Here is a 21,193-nt window from a genome sequence, read left to right as displayed (position 1 = left end):
CCTCTGTGGAAAAGGTTCTACATGGAACCCGAAAGGGTTGTACCTCGAACCGGAAAGGGTTCTTTAAAGGGTTCTCCTTTTTTCTAAGTGCGTACACAGGTTTGGTTGAGCTGTTATTTCTGACGTACACATGATTCCCCATTTGGATTGAGCAGTTGTAGGAAGTGAAGGTCACAAAAGTCATGCAAGGGGCTTGGGGGGTTCAAGGACCGAGGCGAAAAATAAGGGGTTTAGCTGTAGCATCTGTAGCATCTCCTCTATCTACCGCTGAAAAATCTCCGGAGGACAGCCTGACCATGAATGCCTGATGAGTCTGAAGACAGAGGGTCATTCTCCCCGGGGCCTGTGGGTGGAGGTCCGGGATCCATGATGAATGCTGTGGCAGAGTGGGTGGTGGCAGTTATTTACTCCTGGGTGGGAGGTCTGGTCAAGGGCCACATAGCTGCGCTGCTTCTTAGAGGAATACTTCCCGTGCCTGGGTCCCACCACTATGGGTGGATCCTAGCTTGCTCCTTGTTGTTGTTCCAGAAGCTGGTCCACCAGAAGGCTAAACGTCCTCTGCACTACAGGGGCCATGAGGAGAGAGCTTGAGAGCCAAGGCCCACTCGCTGCATTTCTCCTCTCCTCTCTTGTCTGTTTGTTACTGTGGGTTGTCGCTTCTCCTTCTTCTCCTCTCACTCGGCACTACAGAGCTTCTTGTTATGGAACGGTCACGGCTTGGTGAATAAGCACATATTTAAAGTACACTCTTATGGGATTCTTTAAAGGCTTCTCCGACTTTAAAGGGTATATAGACAGCCAAAGAACCCTTTTTGGTTTTAGATAGCACCTTTTTTTTCAAAGAGTGTAGATCAATAACAGGCCTGATTTTGAAGTGGTCCGTCTCCCAAGAGAATATGTACTGTGTCACGATGAGTGGCTGTGTGCTTTTCAACCATTCAACCAAGGCCTATCATCTGTCTCCGGCCAGGCCCTGTGCCTGCTTCAGCCTGCCCTGTGACGGAGAGACCATGAGAGCCTCATTAAATGTTCTCATCGGAAGAGCAATAGATCAAGAAAAGTGAGCAACAGCGTGTTACATTGCGAAACCCCCGAGCAGCTCTGTAAAGACCTTTCTACCTCCCACCCCCCTTCTCCTCAGTGTTAAGCGTCAGCCTGCCCATTCATTTCCCTTTCATGTTGTTGACAAGCACCAGTGTTTTATCACCCCCGCTATCTCTGCTACTGCATCTCACTTTTCATCTCGCTTTTTTTAGGCTCTTTTGAGTCTTGTTTTCCAAAAGATGAAGCAAATGTTTATTTTTAGGGTTTTGCTTTGGGCCTGCTTCGACATTCCAGTGCCACTTCATTAGGGCTTAAAATATACAGTATATTACGTATAAAGTGGGGCCGACGTTTGTGACCCAACTCAGTGTCTCACAGCAATGTAGGGAGCGTTAATGAAATGTAATCGTCCACAATCTTTAAAGGCGTCGTCGTGGTGCGCCACACTTCTCTGAGCATGACTCACAGCATTTCCTAATAGAACATTGAGTTAGATTAAGCTCCGTTATCTGTGGAGGGAACAGTGCTCTTAACTTATTTGGTAGGGAGAGTGTGTAAGAGAGACTATTTAATCAGCATTCAGCCCTGTTGATTGAATGACTGACGATATGTGTTATTAGGATAAAGTGGAGACGGTGGCCCGGTGCAGACATATTCTGAGTGCACCTGGAAACAGTGGCCGAGCCTAATGGAGATCGAGAGTCCTGTTCAGGTCTCTGTCGCAGTATTGCTGTCAGGGAACCAAAGACAAAGTATTAAAGGGGTATTCCACCTCAAAATCAAAGTCAGTCAGATGTGTTTAGTCCTTTTTAAAAGCAATCTGATGTCAAGATGACCATTTATCTTTATAAACTTTATTCATAACTGTATGATTTTCTAACAGTACGCACATGTAGAGTAGATGGGCAATGCAAAACTATAACATTTTACGTTTGTTGGAGTTTTAATCTGCAGAGGTGTTTCATTGCCAAAGCATGTGACACATACATAGATAACCACATCTATGGAGTTCCTTTCCCAGAGTCACAGAGCGAGGGAGAAGGAATGGGGGTTAGACAGATTATTCAGCGTTTTTTTTTTGTCTTTGCCAAGCATACAAGATGCAAGGTGACTTGTCGTCATATTGTAAGTGCAGTGGAAAGGCTTATCAGAGCAACGCTAGTAGTTTTGTTTTGCTGAGGTAGTGGGTTTGATGGTAATTGATGATGGAGGTGGTGGAGTGAGATGACTCTGTAACATAACAGGGCCACTGCCTGGAGGAAATAAGTCTGAACAGTTTGCTCATATTGGGAATCTGCTGGAGCACCGGAGCACAGGCACTGCTTTCATCATCATTTTATAACATCAAATCACAATGTCTTTACAGCATTGTCACAGCAGCACAAACCTCAACCACATCTACTGGGGAAATCTCTCTCTCATCCTCTCTCTCATTCTCTCTCTTTCCTTTTCATACTATATCAATGAATCTCTTTCTCCATACTCTCTCTGTTTCTCTCTCTCTCTTTCTCCTGATCTTTCTTTTTTCTTTCCTGGTCTTCTAGTCTCACATATTCCATGTTGTGAGGTGTAGGATCGCAATTACAGTTGCCTTTCACCAAGGTGACAAGGGATGTTTGGTTCTGTGATTTGTTCACTGGGAAAGTATCAAGGTCTTACTGACTCCTAGAGAAATAAGAAAAGATGTGCTGGTGGCATCCTGGTTCCCGAATGGGCTTTGAGCTTTGGTTGAGACCAGCCATCCTTTCATCCTTACACAATCATATCTAAGAGCAATTTGTTTTAGTAAGTAAATGGCTTCCGCTACAGTAAACCTGCTTTCATGGTAGATATTTCATTTCAGTGTGCCAGTTCAAGTGCCTGTGATTTGTCGTTGTGGCTGACTCGAGCAGTATGGCTCTACCTCCATGTACATCATTCACACAACCCTAACAGTCTCAGCGTCCGTGCTTTAGTTGTACTCGGATCCATCATAGCCCTTTGGAAGATAGCTGATCAGGAATGTAATGCGTCTCTTTGATCATAGAATCGGAACATTTGTCAGTAGATCCAGATCTGGAAGTTTGGTTTGGTTCTCCAAATTGCATATTTTTTTAAATTATGTTTTATTCTAAATGCTGTGATATCCTTCCATCTGAACGCCTTGTTGATCCATTTTGAGTTACTGTTGAGGTCTTTCTCGAACCCAATGATCTGCTCAAACCGGCTCAAACCAACGCCTGCCTTGCAGTTGCTCAGGAGTCAGATAAGTGTCACTGTGCATCGGGTTGAAAATCCATACTTATAGGAGTTATTTTAGTGACACTGGCCTCCTTGTCCCACATAAATAACTATGCGGCTCTGACAATAGACCACTGTTGAGGAAATATTAGCATGCGGATTCCACTGTTGTTTTTTCCTACACCATTTCGTCCAGTATAGTGTCTACATTGTTCTTCAGGGAGCGCTGCATTGCATGCCCTGTGCTCCGGGAGCTAGCTAGCATGGTGGCTTCTGTCAGAAGGGATAAGTTACAGTTAATGCCGTAGATCTCAGCGTCACACTGATGGCCATAGTGTCCATTCGCACACGTGGAAAACAAATGGAGAAACGTGTGAATTAGCGTGTCAGCGTTGGACATTCGATGACAAATGACTGACCTAGGGATATGAGTACCACCCTGCATCCATCTGCTGGCCTGGCTCTGAAGCTAAGCAGGGTTGTTCCTGGATGGGGGACCAGATGCTGCTGGATCTGGTGTTGAGTGCCAGTAGGAGGCACTCTTTCCTTATGGTCTAAAAAAAGTATATTTCCCAATGCCCCAGGGCAGTGATTGGGGACATTTCCCTGTGTAGGGTGCCTTCTTTCGGATGCGACATTAAACAGGTGTTCTGACTCTGTGGTCACTAAAGATCCCATGACACTTATCTTAAGAGTAGGGTTGTTAACCCCGGTGTACTGACTAAATTCCCAATCTGGCCCTCATACCATCATGGCCACCTAATCATCCCCAGCCTCCAATTGGCTCATTCATCCCCCTTTCTCTCCCCTGTAACTATTCTCCAGGTCATTGTTGTAAATGAGAATGTCTTCTCAGTCAACTTACCTGGTGAAATGATTCCTGTCCAGGAATGTGGAAAGCATGCCATTATCATTCCAAGAGAGTTATTGGGCTTGTGGTGGGGGTTTGGGGAAGGATATGTGTGTGCTATGTTACTTTAATACAGTGTTATAACTGTAAGGGGCTTTTGGCATGGACTGAGGGAGGAGACACTGAAACCGTTTTGCTAGTACCGTAGGTAATGTCCCTTGCTAACAATGTATGGTTTTCCCAGGTGCAATAATCTCCGAGCTATGTATTTGATCTGTGTTCTAGATCTATTACAGGGTATGTCACTCAGGATCCCTTCTCTGTTGAGTTTCTCTGGCAGAAAGGGCAGGGTCTTGTCAAAGGGACTCATTGTGCGCCATGCAGGCCCATAGTCCAATAGATAACCCTTGTTGTTTCTGCGCAGGCCTGGGTGAGGCAGATGTGAACCCGAACAATGGCTGCCCCTCTGAGAAGGCGGCGGCGGTGACTGACTCCACGGGCGCTGAGGGGCCCAGCAGCTCCTGGAACGAGGCCAGCACAGCTGATGCTGACGATAGCGCCGTGCCACGCCCCCACTTGGTCCGCCTCTTCTCCCGAGATGCCCCGGGCCGCGAGGACAACACCTTCAAAGACCGTCCTTCTGAATCGGATGAGCTACAGACCATCCAAGAGCACAGCGGAGCAGGATCAGAGTGCGGTTCAGAGGATCAGGATCTAGACTAAGTTTGTTTCTTTGTCCTCCTTTCTCACTCTTAATACCCCCTTCGCTCTTACCTGAGAGACCGAACCCCACTTACAGAGATACTAGCAGCATTACCCAACCCTAACCACCAACATGGCAACTGCAAGCTCCTCTGGACTGTCTAGCCTGGGAAGGAAAAAGAAGGCCCCTGGCCTTATGGATCAAATTGGGAACTTCTTTGGAGGGGACAAGAAGAGGAAGAGCAAGGTGAGGAAAGGAGAGAGTTTGATTTGTTTCAAAGATACACCTCTAAAGTACTATGGTTTATTTTTGTGTTCAGTCTTAATTTGAGGGACAATTGTCTGACTTATGGTTTTGGCAGATTGTGATCTGCAAGAATTTGTCACAAGTTTTTGTTTCAATTTGCTTAGATTTGATGTCATTTTTCTTTTTTCTTGTGATGTACCAAAGTTTATGACATTCTCCTGAAATGTGCTTATTTGCGAATGAATGGCATTGAAAGCTACATTTAGACACTGGATAACTGATTTGGGTGTGGTTTGAGATTGGTGTAGTGCAAAGAGGCTTTGACTTAGTCATTGGAATAATTGTTTTGTGATTGTTAGTACCACAATAAAATGTCATTAAAATGGTATATTTTACATTTTATTTCAGTTAGAGCTTCAAAGCATCTGTGCTACTTATATGGTCATAGTTGTGGTACAGTACAAGTGAATGATTGAATTGATCCATTCACATGTGTGTGCGCTTTCATTCCAAATATACTGTATGCTTAACTCATAAATATATCTAAAACTGGAGCCATTTTAAAGTTGTGTATCAGGTATTTGTAAGAGAGAGTAATGATTCGGGAGATTTCATGAGGAAATTGGAATAAATGTCATATATGTCAGCACCCTTACTTGGTTGTATTTTGGGAGAGACTGTTATGATTGTTAGGCTTTCAATTTTCCTGATTTCTGAGTCTTTAGTTGTTAGCCATTTTAACTGTGGATCGTCCATGGTGGGGAACTATAACCTAAATGCCTTGCATGGACCTCCATCGGGTGCAGAGAGTGTCTTCGACTAGGATTCTCTCGCTCCTTCTTTACAAAGACCGCTCTAGCCCATAATATTGTACATAATCCAACATAAATAATATAATATACTATAGAGTAGGAAAACCCATTTATCTCGGCTAATCCTTATCCTATATGGGTTTATGTAGAATTCAAGATGATGCGTTGTGTAGTCGGAGTTCAGATAATATATGTCATTTAGCGGACGCTTTCATCCAAAGCGATTTACAGTCATGCGTGCATACATTTCAAGTATGGGTGGTCCCGGGAATTGAACCCACTATCCTGGCGTAGCAAGCGCCACCTGGACTCAGACGTGTGTGTGGATAACTGTTGCGGTACGGTGAGAATAGTTGAGCCCACATTGCCTTGTTTGTCTCGCTCTCTCTCGATCTCTCTGTGATGTGCTAATGCTAAATCCCAAAGCCTCTCCTTTGAGCTGGTGACAAGGGATGTAGATAAATCGATATGGCAACGCAGTGCAGTGCACAGTTCAGTCAGCTTGGCACTGTTTGTGTATCAGTTGTCACCTTTGGAAGCAGAGGAAAGTCTAAAACAAAAGGTACTGTATATTTCAACAGTTATGTGTTGAAGTTGGTACAGTGTATTGAAGAGAGAGTTCAAGTCCAACTCTGTTATGTTGTCTAGCTCTGTTTCACTCTGGGGATGGGGAATGAGTTCCTCATTGGTTCAGAGAGGAGAATGGTAGTTTGAGATGATGATCCAGTAGGTTGCAGAATGTGGTCTGAACAGTCTCAACAATATGTGTTCTCCCAAGCCTTACAACAACTTCAGAGAGGACAAAAATCTTTTGACTTTTACATATTTAAATTAAATCCCAGATCAAAGTAATTTTAGCATTTTTTTTTTTCTCGTTTCGGAATTATTTGGTTGCGTGCATTGTAGATCAGTCTTTCACATTTTAAACGTAATTGAAATGTACTGCTAAAACACATCTGCCATGAGTGAAGATTTCAGTGTTTTGCCTGTCAAAATTGAATGAACAAAATTATTGTGAAAAGAGGCAGTATTAGCTTTTTGTTTTTATCTATTTGATCTATTTGTTTGAATTTCATTGTCACCTCTTTCTGTTCTTTCAGGAAATGGTGTGTTTTCTACATCAGAGTAGTGGAGTTGCCTTCAGATGTGTGATAAGTGTTTGGATTTCAAATATATGATCCCTAACTCTCTGTTGCATCGAGCATAATTGGGTTTTTTTCTGCACTGATCAAAGTTTCAAAAAGGATAAACAGGTAAAAAAAAAAAAATCTTAAAGATCCAATGTAGCCGTTTTAAAAAATCTAATATCAAATCATTTCTGGGTAACAATCAAGTACTTAACTGTGATTGTTTTCAATTAAAATGGTCAAAAGAAACAAATTGCTTCTTAGCAAAGAGTAATTTCTCAAGCAAGAATTTAGCTAGGACTATGGGGGAGTGGTCTGAGTGGGGAGGGGAAAACTAGCTGTTATTGGCAGAGAGGTTTGGATCTCTTTCTTATTGGTCTATTAACTAATTGACTGCCTGGTAATCCCACCAAAACAGGCTTAAATTCTTTTTTATTTTCAAACACCTCTTACACTAAAAGGGAATTGTCATAATTTTCACAATTTCACAGTATTATTCCAACCTCATAGTGTGGAAATATACACTGAGTGTACAAAACATTAGGAACACGTCCTTTGGAGGGTGGACTATTCTTGATGCACACGGGAAGCTGTTGAGCAAGAAAAACCCAACAGCATTGCAGTTCTTGACACACTCAAACCAGTGTGCCTGGCACCTACTACCATACCCTGTTCAAAGGCACTTAAATCTTTTGTCTTGCCCATTCACCCTCTGAATGGCACACATACATAATCCATATCTCAATAGTCTCGAGGCTTAAAAATCCTTCTTTAACCTTTTACTGCAGTGGGCTAAATCAGGGTCAGTGTTTCTTGGTAGTCTTAAACAAATCTATTTTGAAACAAAAGTATACACCTCACACACATGGTTATGGGCTTAAAGAAAAGAAGACACCTGTACTATGTCAGATATAGAGTTGAAATGTATTCAATTTTGAGTTTGCATCCCAATATTACACTTTATATACATCACAGAAGACTGAAATATAACAAAACCGTTTGACATAGAAACACCAGATTTGCAGCTTCATTTATGAATCACATTTCACCCATGAGGCCACTAGGTAATGTGACTGCAGGAAAGGGCTACTGTTATTGACAGATATGAACGTTCACTGTTGAGACATGGATCCTTTTACAACCTGGAATTAGCTCTTTCTGTTGTACATTCTTGTCTTGGTTTCACCTGTATTTTGTTTTGTCTTTTAATTAGTTGATTCTGGTTTGAAACTAGTTCATGGGAATCTGCATGGTGATGTCATTTATTTTAAGAAATTAGAACGATATCACCAAAAGCGAAGAAAAAAATGGTTTAACCTCAGGAACTAAAGCCAATTTGTTACCTGTCTAAGCTGATTGGTAATCCGTATTATTCAAAAAGGGGAAGACCTTATTAGACTAATTTGATGGATAAATGAGTGTCTATGTGCAGTCACCATGAAACTGAACTCCATGACAGCAAAATAAGTCCATTTTAAATATGGGGTCTATTGGGTAACTTTGTCAGAACTAGGACCCGATACCCTGAAGAATGTTAAAAGTACAGTACAACAGTTTATGATTCAGAACCCAACATTTTTTGCACTCATCCCTGGCCTGAGTACCAGTCTGTTTGTGCCATCATGCCAAACATGTCAAAAAAAATTTGCGTGACAAGGAGTGGCATGATAGCAGAAGCAGACTGATACCTGAGCTAACTCAACCCCAGAGTCTTGGCCAAAAGCTTCCAAGAGCTGAACTCCTCCCGCCAGCTAGATGGAGCACCGCTCAGGTTCACTGGTGTCTTTTACCCAGACCTGGATCAAATACTATTTCAAATCATTTCAAATGCTTCAGGTGGGCTTTTAAGTATTTTAAGGAGTTCAAATAGTATTTGAACCCAGGTCTTCCTTTACCCTGTCAGGAACTGTGTTTGTGTGTGTGGGAGTCTGTTTGATCCCAGGGTGGATCCATGGATCCTATTCGTTGATCCCTTTTGTAATGCTTTGAGATATCCAACTGATGCTTGTAATTTTGTTTGTATTTCCTGTGAATTGTAATGACCAACATCTGTTCCTAACCTGATCCTGTTCTGAGCTTTTGGATAAATGGCTTGATTAAACTCTCTTAACAACACCCACCCTGAGCAGTGTTTTGTTATGCTTTTGTATTGTTGTTGTTTTTATTATGTAATGTCACTTTTGTTGTGATGTGAATTTCATTAATCTGATGACTGTTATTTATTCAATCCCCTAACTATGTTTAGTTGTTACCAGATTTAAATTAATCATGTAACAACTACCTCATTAGGAATTTGGGGCACAACGGAGGAAGTTGTTTAACAAGTTACCATCTCTCGAATTAAACTCAAGAAGATATATATATATATCCATAACAGTCACTTATTAATCATTACCTCATCAGATCTCATTCTGAACAGTCGTGACCTTCTTGGATCCGCAAGAACCCCAACCGTTGCTGATTATTCAGTACTACACAAATTGGTTTAATAATTTATTTACTAACTAAATAATAACACAGAATACACACTTACATGAGACCAAAGTCCCTAGTAGACTGACCAGATATGACGGCTTGTTACACATATGGAGAGGGATGTTTGAATGTTAGAGTTTTTGGCTTGTAAAAGTCTCTAGACAAAAGACATTCCAATCCCAATACTAAAGAGTAGAGAGAGAAAGTTCCCACCTCCAGAGATTTGCAGCAGGGTGTGAAGGTGACCATCCATCAGCTCCCCCTCTCATCTCTGTGGGAGAGAGAGAGAGGCCTGGTTTCTGTCACCCCCCCACCCCCCACCAGTCTGATCTGCCCATTCTGATCCTCAAAGGACAGTCATGACACTTAATAACCCTCCTCTGATGCAACACTACGGTGAATGTCCTTCTGACAATTCAGTTTCGATCCAGTCTAGCTTGAGAAGTAACCTCTCATGCTGGGCTGAGGTGGTCAATGCTAGGAATAGCCAATGGAGAAGCTGGCCTAGTTGAAGAGGGAATGGAATGTACATCATCAAACTATTCCCATTTGTTTTGTCTTTTCACTTCTTAAGTGGATAAGACCACGCTCTGCAGTAAGAGCATACTTGTCTAGACGAGGCTGGGAGAAGTGTGGTGTAGACCCTAATGGAAATATGAGGCTTACTCTTAGCTCAGCTTTTATTAAGTAGCTTAAGGCCATGTAAAATGTAGGCTAATGTCTTGTTCCTTGGATGAAAGAACTAGAAAGTACACCGACATTGACTGATACCTGGTACCAGATCTGTTTGCGCTTTCTTAGCCAACTCCTATAATTGTTGTCATTCATGCCAAACAGTCTGGCCTCACCTCAATCTCCATATCTGATCATGCTGTCATTGATGGGCACAGTGAGAAGTTAATCATGTTTGGCATGACAATGACCATAGGATTTGGCAAGACAGCATTAACAGATCTGGGACCAGGTTAATATGCTGAATTCTTTCTTTTGGAAATGCATCTTAGTACTGTCTGCCTTATGACTTTGTTTCAACTGAAAATTATATTTCAGTCACATTTGTATTTTATGCTTTTTTAATTGAAAGTATTTTTTGAATTGCTTTTTAATTTAACATCTTGGAAAGCTTATCAAGATATAGTAAATCAGGATAAAACAACAGTGTTTACTTCTTGTTTTCATTTTGTATTCAGGTTAGCAAAGGGCTGAGGAGTGTAGAGCATTCCTACTATTACCCTACTTTCACCTGGCACTGTCAGACAAGCCCTGTCAAATGTCAAGAGCTAGGTCTCACTAGATGTCCGGTCCAGTACCCTGGTATTGGATGGTAAAGAACCAGTTCAATTATGGTTTATTAGATTGTAGTCCCCAACTTTGTCTTGTTATTGTTGTCAGTGTTAGGGAATGACCGAGAGCTCCACTGCTTTCTAATATGACACTTTGTTGTAAACTGTCAACCCCCTGAGGTAGTTGTCTAATTCCTGCTAGGTTCTCTTAAATAGTTGGAGAAGTTGCAGCAAAGAGACAACTGAAGAGGTCATCTGGCAGTAGAAGTACTTCAAAAAGTCTGTCCTCCTGAGACTACGAACTGTTACAGTAGATTTCACTTCAAAGGAGTCAGTCAGTGGCTAGTGGATCTGCAGCCGGTCAGTCTTATTGGTCAATCGCCAAGTTGTCAGTTATGACACTGACGGACATTGTTCTTTGTGATCAATCAAAACAAAGTCAAATGTAAAGCTGTGCTGGATTGAGGAGCATGCACCATATATACAGTTGAAGTCGGAAGTTTACATACACCTTAGCCAAATACATTTAAACTCAGTTTTTCACAATTCCTGACATTTAATCCTGGTAAAAAATTCCATGTCTTAGGTCAGTTAGCATCACCACTTTATTTTAAGAATGTCAAATGTCAGAATAATAGTAGAGAGAATGATTTATTTCAGCTTTTATTTCTTTCATCACATTCCCAGTGGGTCAGAAATGTACATACACTCAATTAATATTTGGTAGCATTGACTTTAAATTATAACTTGGGTCAAACGTTTTGGGTAGCCTTCCACAAGCTTCCCACAATAATTTGGGTGAATTTTGGCCCATTCCACCTGACAGAACTGGTGTAATTGAGTCAGGTTTGTAGGCCTCCTTGCTCACACACACTTTTTCAGTTCTGCCCAGAAATTGTCTATAGGATTGAGGTCAGGGCTTTGTGATGGCCACTCCAATACCTTGACTTTGTTGTCCTTAAGCCATTTTGCCACAACTTTATAAGTATGCTTGGGGTCATTGTCCATTTGGAAGACCCATTTGCGACCAAGCTTTAACTTCCTGACTGATGTCTTGAGATGTTGCTTCATTATACTGTATACACATAATTTTCCATCCTCATGATGCCATCTATTTTGTGAAGTGCACCAGTCCCTCCTACAGCAAAGCACACCCACAACATGATGCTGCCACCCCCGTGCTTCACGATCGGGATGGTGTTGTTCAGCTTGCAAGCCTCCCCCTTTTCCCACCAAACATAAGAATGGTCGTTATGGCCAAACAGTTCTATTTTTGTTTCATCAGACAAGAAGACATTTCTCCAAAAAGTACAATCTTTGTCCCCACGTGCAGTTGCAAACCGTAGTCTGGCTTTCTTTATGGCGGTTTTGGAGCAGTGTCTTCTTCCTTGCTGAGCGGCCTTTCATATAGGACTTTTGTACCTGTTTCCTCCAGCATCTTCACAAGATACTTTGCTGTTGTTCTGGGATTGATTTGCATTTTCTACATCAGAGATGTAGAGATGACTAGGAGACGGAACACGTCTCCTTCCTGAGCGGTATGATGGCTGCGTGGTCCCATGGTGTATATACTTGCGTATTATTGTTTGTACAGATGAACGTGGTACCTTCAGGCATTTGGAAATTGCTCCCAAGGATGAACCAGACTTGGGGAGGTCTACACTTTTTTTCTGAGGTCTGACTAATTTCTTTTGATTTTCCCATGATGTCAAGCAAAGAGGCACTGAGTTTGGAGGTAGGCCTTGAAATACATCCACAGGTACACCTCCAATTGACTCTAATGATGTCAATTAGCCTAACAGAACCTTCTTAAGCCATGACATTATTTTCTGGAATTTTCCAAGCTGTTTAAAGGCACAGTCAACTTAGTGTATGTAAACTTCTGACCCACTGGAATTGTGATACAGTGAAATAATCTGTCTGTAAACAATTGTTGTAAAAATTACTTGTGTCATGCACAAAGTAGATGTCCTAACCGACTTTCCAAAACTATAGTTGTTTACAAGAAATTTGTGGAGAGGTTGAAAAAGGAGTTTTAATGACTCCAACCTAAGTGTATGTAAACTTCCGACTTCAACTGTACATCATTTTAATGTATGGTGCATGGGTAAGATCTGTTTATTTGACAGTGGGCAGTTGTGATTTGTGTGTGTCCACAATAACTTACACACTGTCTCAATAGGATAGGATGTAGTGATAACTATGTGGCCCACATATCCTCCTGCTCTTTAGGAAATAATACATTATTACAATTCATTTAATCCAGAATAAATGATTGACCGTGATCCATTTCTGAAGGAGTCGGCGTCCAGGTTTGACCTCCAGCACCTCCGAGGAGAGAGGTTTGACAGTAATTAAATCCTCAGGGAGGAGGTGTCCTATGTGTCCTGAATACTCTCTCTACCTCGGGCTAGGTGACCTTGTTCTTCACTGCAGGAAACTTTTGGTTCGCTATGACATTAACATGACGGTGTAATCTGGTGTCAAATCCATTCGTGACTGCAGTTCTAACTTATGACTGTTGTCATGATCGAGGTGACATTTTGCATTACGACTGTACTGACCTCTATGTACAGCCTCTATGTCAGAGGTGAAACAACACTGACGTGTTAATTGGATAGTGAAGTGTCACCGAACTTTCTCTACGACAGCTGGGCTGCCATGAGAGCAGCTCGCTGAGTTTAGAAATTATAAATGGACGTCCATTGTTATGTATATACAATCATGCACGTTGAGGATGAAACGGGATATTTGCAGTTTTCTGAAAGTTGGATGGCAGTGTGATGCAATTTTATTGTTTTTCTTTTCCGCTGTGGAACGAGCACAGCTACTTTGTGAAGTCTGAATTGTGGCCGAATAACAATGCGCTTCATGCCAGGAACACACACTTACCTCTCTTACTCTTCAAACATCAAACAGAGAGAGGAGAACATTCCCTCCCTCCCTTCCTCCCTCCCTACGCATTAATCCCCCGCTCTGCTCTATCCTGAAAGGACCCTCCTTGCGTCAGAATTGCGTTGTCCTTTGAACACACTTCTCGTGTTAGAAAATACTATACTATATTGACAACGTTCAATGCAACATGTTTCCGTAAAGGACATGTGAAGTTCATAACTGAATATTGTGATCCTTCTTTACAAATAAATCAAAACGGATTCTAAATTCAGAATTTAGGATTACAAAACTTATTTTCAGAACTATTGCCTGAATCACTGATGCATTTTGAATAACCTTTTACTCCTGGCACAGGAGGCTGCTGAGGGGAGGACGGCTCATCATAATGGCCGGAACAGAGCAAATGGAATGGCATCAAACACCTGGAAGCCATGTGTTTGATGTATTTGATACCATTCCACTGATTCCCCTCCAGTCGTTACCACCAGCCCGTCCTCCCCAATTAAAGTGCCACCAACCTCCTGTGACTCCTAGAGTCATAAAAATTCCACAGAACAATACTTTAAAAAAATGTAGAACGTTTTCTCAAGCTGCCAACATGATGCAACATACAATACTGTATAATTGTTGGTCTAGTTACATTATCTGAAGACAAAGCATGGGTTTGAAGGTACAGACAAACCCGAGGCAACACTGAAATCACCACTGAGCACCTCTCTTTCTTCACATCTATTCCTCTTTTACTAACGCCTTGCCTGTCTTACCCCTGTCTTTCAATGTCTCTCTCGCTCTACTTCTCTCCCTCCACTTTCTGAATTTCTCTTCCTAACTCTTTCTCTCAGGCTGCTCAATCTCTGGAACTGTATTTAGTGGGAACATAACTGGAACTTCTGATGTGTGCAGTACCTAACTTTGATATAATTCCTAATCAACTGTGGACAGGGTTCTGCAATGGCAATCAATAATGAACCCCTAGGTCTGCATCCCAAATGACACCCTATTCCCTATTTATTACACTACTTTTGATGGGCCCTGGTCAAAAGTAGTGCACTATATAGGGAATAGGGTGCCATTTGGTGCGCACCCCCGTTGTCTCCATCTTGGTGACAGAGCTGCTGGGACACAGAAAGAATAACCGTTGAGTCATCCAGTTGCAGCTGTGAGACAGATCAGTTCTTCACAACAACCACAAGCGGTGAAATTAGTTCACCTGTACCAGCTCCAGCACAAACCCAGCGAGCACTTTCTGGTTGAAAATAACTTATTTCCACTTGTTTTGGACATATTTTGCTCGTAGGGAACGAACTGACCAACCAACAACCATGCTACCTGGCTAGTCTACTGAGCGTCATCTGCATTCATAAATGTGTTGGATATTATCATCCACTTTCCAATAGAATGCGCCTCTTAGTTTGATAGATTCTAAAGGACCTCTGGTCCTCCGGGTTAGATACCTATTTATTGGAGAGGATAATGCTCAAAAGAACAAACACATTTTCTATAACAATGTGTTTCCTTCCAGAGGTCATTGTCTGCATGGGCTGCATCCATCCATCCAACCATCCATCCATTTATGGGCAGAAAAGACAGTGAATGAGATTCAATTGGAACCACTAATGAGAGTATTATATTGTGAATGATGTACAGGGGTGAAAGTTTGCCCTCTCATTTTGGTAAAGTTCTCTCATAGGGATAATCACAGGGATTCAGTGAGAGCCTCAGCCTCTCCAGTCTCTTCACTTACTGACATTAATGGGGGCATAAAGGTCCCCTTGCTCTCACTCCACAAAATACCACAGAGAGAGAGAGGCACTCATTAGGAAGAAATGGGTTTCGCTATATCAAAGGATGTTATTCACAAACATATCCCTAAATAGCCGACCGGGAATAATCAGGGTTATTATTGAGAAAATGACAATGAATCTTTTCAGAATCACACCATTTTAATTAAGGTCCCAGTTGTGTGCGTCTGGAAAGTACACGTTGAAGCCTATTGTGAGAAAAAGGGGGGATGCTATTTATTCAAGTTCAAGAGAATGAGACATAGAGCTAATTTTGCATTCATCCCTATCCAATCCTCTGAAGATGTATCTGTCTGAAGTACAACTTAATTGTATTGATCTCTACTTAACTTCCCCTTCAACAGCATTTAGTGTTCATATTTACCACACTTTTGCAGAAGACCCCAAACTTTTTCTTACTGACTTTATTCATTTATTTATAATTCCTTCATCCAGTTAGTTTTTAATCACTTATTTTCAGTTTGAATGAGTTTTGGATGGGCGTTATCTGTGTACGCCTACGTGAGTCTGCTGTGAATGACTCAGAGAGCTTATCGCAGGTCCTCTGTGATGTAAGAGCTCCCCAGGTAGTCCATCCAGCTGAAGAAGAAGCCGTTCTACAGACCCAGAAAATGTGCTCCAGCATCCCTGGTGTTTGGCAATATGCCACCAGCTGTTTCCAATGGTAACACCTTTCAGGAGCTGGAGAGTGGAGCCAGAGTAGAACCTGGTCTGGTTCAGGGAGCACACTTTATTGTTAGGTTGTGTTGGGCTATATGTATTCCCGCTGTGCCTTTATAATGTTCTTCCATCCCTCCCTCTGTTCCTTCTTCCATCCATCCCTCCCTCCGTTCCTTCTTCCATCTCTCCCTCCGTTCCTTCTTCCATCCCTCCCTCCCTCCGTTCCTTCTTCCATCTCTCCCTCCGTTCCTTCTTCCATCCCTCCCTCCTTTCCTTCTTCCATCCCTCCCTCCTTTCCTTCTTCCATCCCTCCCTCCGTTCCTTCTTCCATCCCTCCCTCCGTTCCTTCTTCCATCCCTCCCTCCGTTCCTTCTTCCATCCCTCCCTCCCTCCCTCCGTTCCTTCTTCCATCCCTCCCTCCCTCCGTTCCTTCTTCCATCCCTCCCTCCATTTCCTCCAGGGTTCTTTCCGTGGCCTGTCCTCTCCTGTCAGACCTGCCAAGGCAGCCCCTAAGGGTGGGGAGAACGCTGTTGTGCGCCTCTTCAGAACGATCGTGAGTCACATCATTTGCATAGTTTGCCTACTACTGTTGATGTTTGACTTGTTGATATGAGGGTGGCAGGTAGTCTACCAGTTAAGAGCAGGTAGCCTAGCGGTTAAGAGCAGGTAGCCTAGCAGTAGAAATAACTTAAGCCAGTAAACGAAAGGTCACTGGTTCGAATCCCTGAGCCAACTAGGTGAAAAATCAGTTGATGTGCCCTTGAGCAAGGTACTTAACCCTAATGGATCCTGTAAGTCGCTCTGGATAAGAGTGTCTGCTAAAGGACTAAAATGTAATGAGAAATACCCTCATCTATTGTATTTCTAAAGGTCTGTGTCACTCTCTCCCCTCAGGTGTCCCCTGCCCCTCCTAAGTCTAGGGTGAGCCCCATTTACCTTACTCTTTGTCAATATTGTCCAATTGAGGAGTTGAAGGTTGTTTTAGTCTTTGGATGGGATTGTGTATTTGGCTTTGTTAACATGTGATGTCACTGAACGTATGTCACTGAGTCTGTGCTCTCTCTGGTGACGCGAGCGTCTGCCTTACTCTGCTATGCTCTACCCTGGATGTGTACTCATCTCTTCTTTGCTGCACTGCCTTTCCTCCCCTCACCCCTGTGTCTCACCCCTGTCTATTCCCTGTCTCTGTCTCTTACGTGTCCTTGTCCAGTGGACGGCAATGACTGCAAAACTAGGCCAGGTACGTGGTTAAACGCTACAGCTAAAGAAAACGAAGAGAAAAATCCCCGGCCGTTCTTTAAAACAGTATATTCTGTAGCCATTTTGAGACTTGAGAGCTTGTTGTAATCCAAGGATACATGCATAACGCTGTCACGTAGAGTAGGCTAAACTGGAAAACCTAACCTCTATAAAAAATAAAAAGATGGCGGAGCCGCAAAAGTTGTTCTGTGCAAAGGTGTTTATTTACATAGTGATTCCGGAACAAAAACAACAGTACTGCCATCAAACGTACACCTTATGGGACAGCTTAAAAACAATGCTGCCCCGCCCACAGCTCAATCCAAAATGCCTCTCCATGAACTGAAAGAGAGGCTCCTTTTGTAGGGGTAGCCCCTCCCCTCAGAACAATTAACACTAATTAATTACGCAATTACCTATTCAACCTACAGTTTCCATTTATCTAAACATACCAAAATATATACATTGCAACACGTTTATGAAACAACATCACAATATAACATTTACACAATTACATCACTACTGACAGTGTCTTCCAATATATCCAATTAACATTAATGAGCCAATCGGAACAGGCACTACCAAGTCAGCCCAATTCCCTTAGCTCGGGTCCTTATCCAGCATACCCGGAAGCTACAGAGATGGAGAGATAGAGGAACAGAACAAACAACGCGCTCATCCATAACATCTAAGTATAATAAATATTGCTTATATTAAATATGAACACTTGTCTGTTTATTTCTTTATACCCTAACCGGTTACTGACGTAAGTGTGAAATGTATGTACTAAGATAGAGAAGTTAACTTGTGTGTCGACCCACATTGTTAACTTATCTGATAACGGAGCAGGGAGGAGTGATGAATGTGTGCGTGCGTTAAAGTACCAAATGCTGCCCGCGGCCAGTGACGGACTTCTACGTCACAAACGCCCGCATCAGTTTTTCTATTTTATTAAATCATGTTTTACATGTACATTTACATGTTTTGAGAGGTTTTGTTTGGCAAGCTCTCCGCCTCCGGCTCAACTGAATATCCAGTTCTTTATTTGTTGAAGTCGTTTTTTCCCTTTCGGTATGATAACCAGCATTAATCCTGCTTTTTCTTATTCGCCCTGCTGAATTTGAAGTCTCGTCCTCTTCTCTTGGCCCCTGTTGGCCCTTGTGCGAGCGTGCATGCACGTGTGTGTGTGCACATGCGTTTGTGTCTTTGTGTGTGTCTCTGTATGTCTCTGTGTGTGTATGTGTCAGTGGTGGCTGCTGAGGGGAGGACGGCTCATAGTAATGCCTGGAATGGATTCACTGGAATTGTACATGGAAACCATGTGCTTGATGCCATTCCGTTGACTCCCTTACAGCCATTATTATGAGCCGTCCTCCTCTCAGAAGCCTCCACTGGTGTGTGTGTGTGTGTGTTGTGGATGTGTGTGTGTGTGTGTGTGTTGTGGATGTTATGAGTCACACATAACAGCTAACATTGTGTGGGGGGTATAATAAGAGAGTGATAAGGGATGAGACCTTTAAAGCACTTCTCTGAGGTCTTTAGATAACACTTTGAGGTGTTCCTCCCCAACATTTCATTCATCCTCATGCATGTTTATTGGAGTTTTGCGTGAACGGTTCCCAGTCTAAATCCCCCCTGTGAGAGTCGGAGCAGCCACAGCTCAGCTGTTACTGAGATTGAATTTCAAATGTTTGATTTGGAAATGCTTAAGTGAAGCACTTCCACTTTGACTCAGATTGCCACCACGAATGCGCCACTTTTTTGATCTAGTCTGGTTCAATACTGTATGTAAAATTTCACTCTGTGATAAGAGTCACTGACTAGATAGCCATCTCTACTATAACCCCGCTTTCAGTTGAGCCTGGAGACGACACTATCACTTCTATTGTTTTCATGCAACATGATATTATCAGAAAACATTGTTTTGTACTAAACAACCATGCAATACTCACGTCAGATATGTACGCATGATGCCGCTTTTTTAGCCATTAGTAAATCATTTAGATGAACAAACACAGAGATGAGCTGGCAAAAGCACACACTGACTGGGCCACCATGCTAGGTGACAACAGCAACGTCTCCCGGTGTCTTACCTCACCCCTGCTCTCTTCCAGGGGACTCAGAAGTCAACAGGATCCGCTAAGGCGAAGAAGGCCGGTGCAGGAGACAGCGGAACCCTGTCCAAGATCTTCAAAATGGTAAACGGAAACGAAACCCATTTTTAACAGGACAAAAACACTGTTCTGTCTTTGACATTAACATAAAAAGGGAATATCCAATTATATAATTCCCTTTGTATGTTATTGAAACCTATTCCCGAATGTGCACTCGATTAAACAGATGGGATCTTTCTCTCTCTTTTATTCCTCCCTTCTGTCTCTCTCTTCTTCTTTCACCTCAGTGACGATACCCACCATTCAGTGAGTAGCTAATGAGTCATGGGCGGCAATATACATTTACTCTTACTTGCTAGGAATTTATTCAACGTTGATAGGCTAAGGTGACACCTTCCATTGCCTATCATACCACCAGCAGAATAACTGCACCTCGAGACAGCCTCTAGACAGTGATAATTACAGTGTCTGGCTGATGCTACAGGCTTCATGCATTAAAGAGTGCAGTTTGATGTCAAAGGTAATGCTATTTTTGGCTTGATATGGACATGCAGCACCTAACATAATTGGCAGCTTACTTGCAGGCAGTGATCTTGCACCTGTGGGCCTACATCTGGCTGTGAAATAAAGGGCTTCGAAACCAGCTTTAGGGATAGTAGTCTTGCTTACTCTTAATGGCTGTTCTAAGCCCTGTGCTAACTGCAATGGGACATGCTTAGTAATTACAATTGTGGCGTGTGGTAGCTTTGCTCACTTTGCCGATGGCTTACGCGGCTGCAAACACACCGTCAGGTAAGCCAAGCTGTTATGGAAGCAGTGCCTTTCATTCTTTCTACAGCTAGGACATTGCGCTTTTAATTAGATTGACCATCTGGTTCCTGCATGTGTGTACCAAGCACACTATACATGATACCGGGATGTATTACTACACAGACAGACTTATTCAAGAGGTCTTTCTCCGACACAGTAAGCCACGCATAAAGGTAAGGCAGACACACTTATATACACTTGAGTGAATACTTAATGACTTTTAGAGGAGCAGCATAATACCCCGGTGTGTTCATCGCAAACAGATGACTGAGGTGTTTGAACAGAGAGTATACCATTTATAGATATTTTTTACTACAGTCTCTACTGTATCTTTCTCTACCTCTCTCTTTTGGTCTCCAACCCTGTCTGTCTCCCTCCTTCTCTTACGCTCTCCGCTTATCTTTCCTCACCTCTCACTCTGCCCATAGACTCACTTTCTCCTCTGAGTAGTGACTCGGAGAGCTCCTGCATTCTGAGGCTGTTGTTTGTTTGTTTGTCTCTCCTTGCGTCATCCATGGCATGGTGAATGCTAATCTCTAGGACATGCTCTGGAGGTCTCTGGCAGCTTTAATTATCCAGTCTGGCCCAAGCTTCAGATACAGTTATTTAATTAGGCAGAATAGGCACTGGGAGCTTATGTTCCCGTAGGTACAGTCAGTGCACTCACAGTGATTAGCAAGGCAACCAAGCACAGTCATCTCCCTCATACCATACAGGGGCCTACTTTTAAACATGTTTAGAGAGTCTGTATATATACATATGCTCCCTGCATAGGTGTCTTTGCTAAACTGGACTATGTGGCATTATGAAACTAAAAGATGAAGACGATCAAATTTACAAACGTGTGGGTAAATAGTACACCATTCTTCTCTTGCTGATAGCTTGTTTCCCCACAATCTCTCTGCCTAATTGG

The 21,193-nt window shown here is 42.6% G+C and overlaps 1 protein-coding gene across 11 annotated transcripts in view; it reads left to right on the top strand.

The window, feature by feature from the left end:
- Positions 1–21,193, top strand: part of LOC106583543 (myelin basic protein) — a 67,893-nt gene that overhangs the window by 44,354 nt on the left and 2,346 nt on the right. The window contains exons 1-6 of one of the 11 annotated variants that reach the window (XM_014167900.2): positions 4,665–5,063; positions 16,578–16,670; positions 17,012–17,038; positions 17,328–17,357; positions 19,471–19,554; positions 19,758–19,776. In XM_014167900.2, coding sequence (XP_014023375.1) covers positions 4,950–5,063; positions 16,578–16,670; positions 17,012–17,038; positions 17,328–17,357; positions 19,471–19,554; positions 19,758–19,760 — 351 coding nt within the window. In that variant the 5' untranslated portion in view covers positions 4,665–4,949 and the 3' untranslated portion in view covers positions 19,761–19,776. Of the gene's footprint in view, positions 1–4,538; positions 5,064–16,577; positions 16,671–17,011; positions 17,039–17,327; positions 17,358–19,470; positions 19,555–19,757; positions 19,777–21,193 lie in introns of those variants that run through there. The other 10 variants (XM_014167921.2, XR_006761178.1, XM_045704542.1 and 7 more) reach the window with 10 other exon arrangements.

This window comes from Salmo salar, chromosome ssa02 (assembly GCF_905237065.1).
Source record: "Salmo salar chromosome ssa02, Ssal_v3.1, whole genome shotgun sequence".
Taxonomy (NCBI): Eukaryota; Metazoa; Chordata; class Actinopteri; order Salmoniformes; family Salmonidae; genus Salmo; species Salmo salar.
This window is presented reverse-complemented; position numbering and strand designations above follow the sequence as displayed.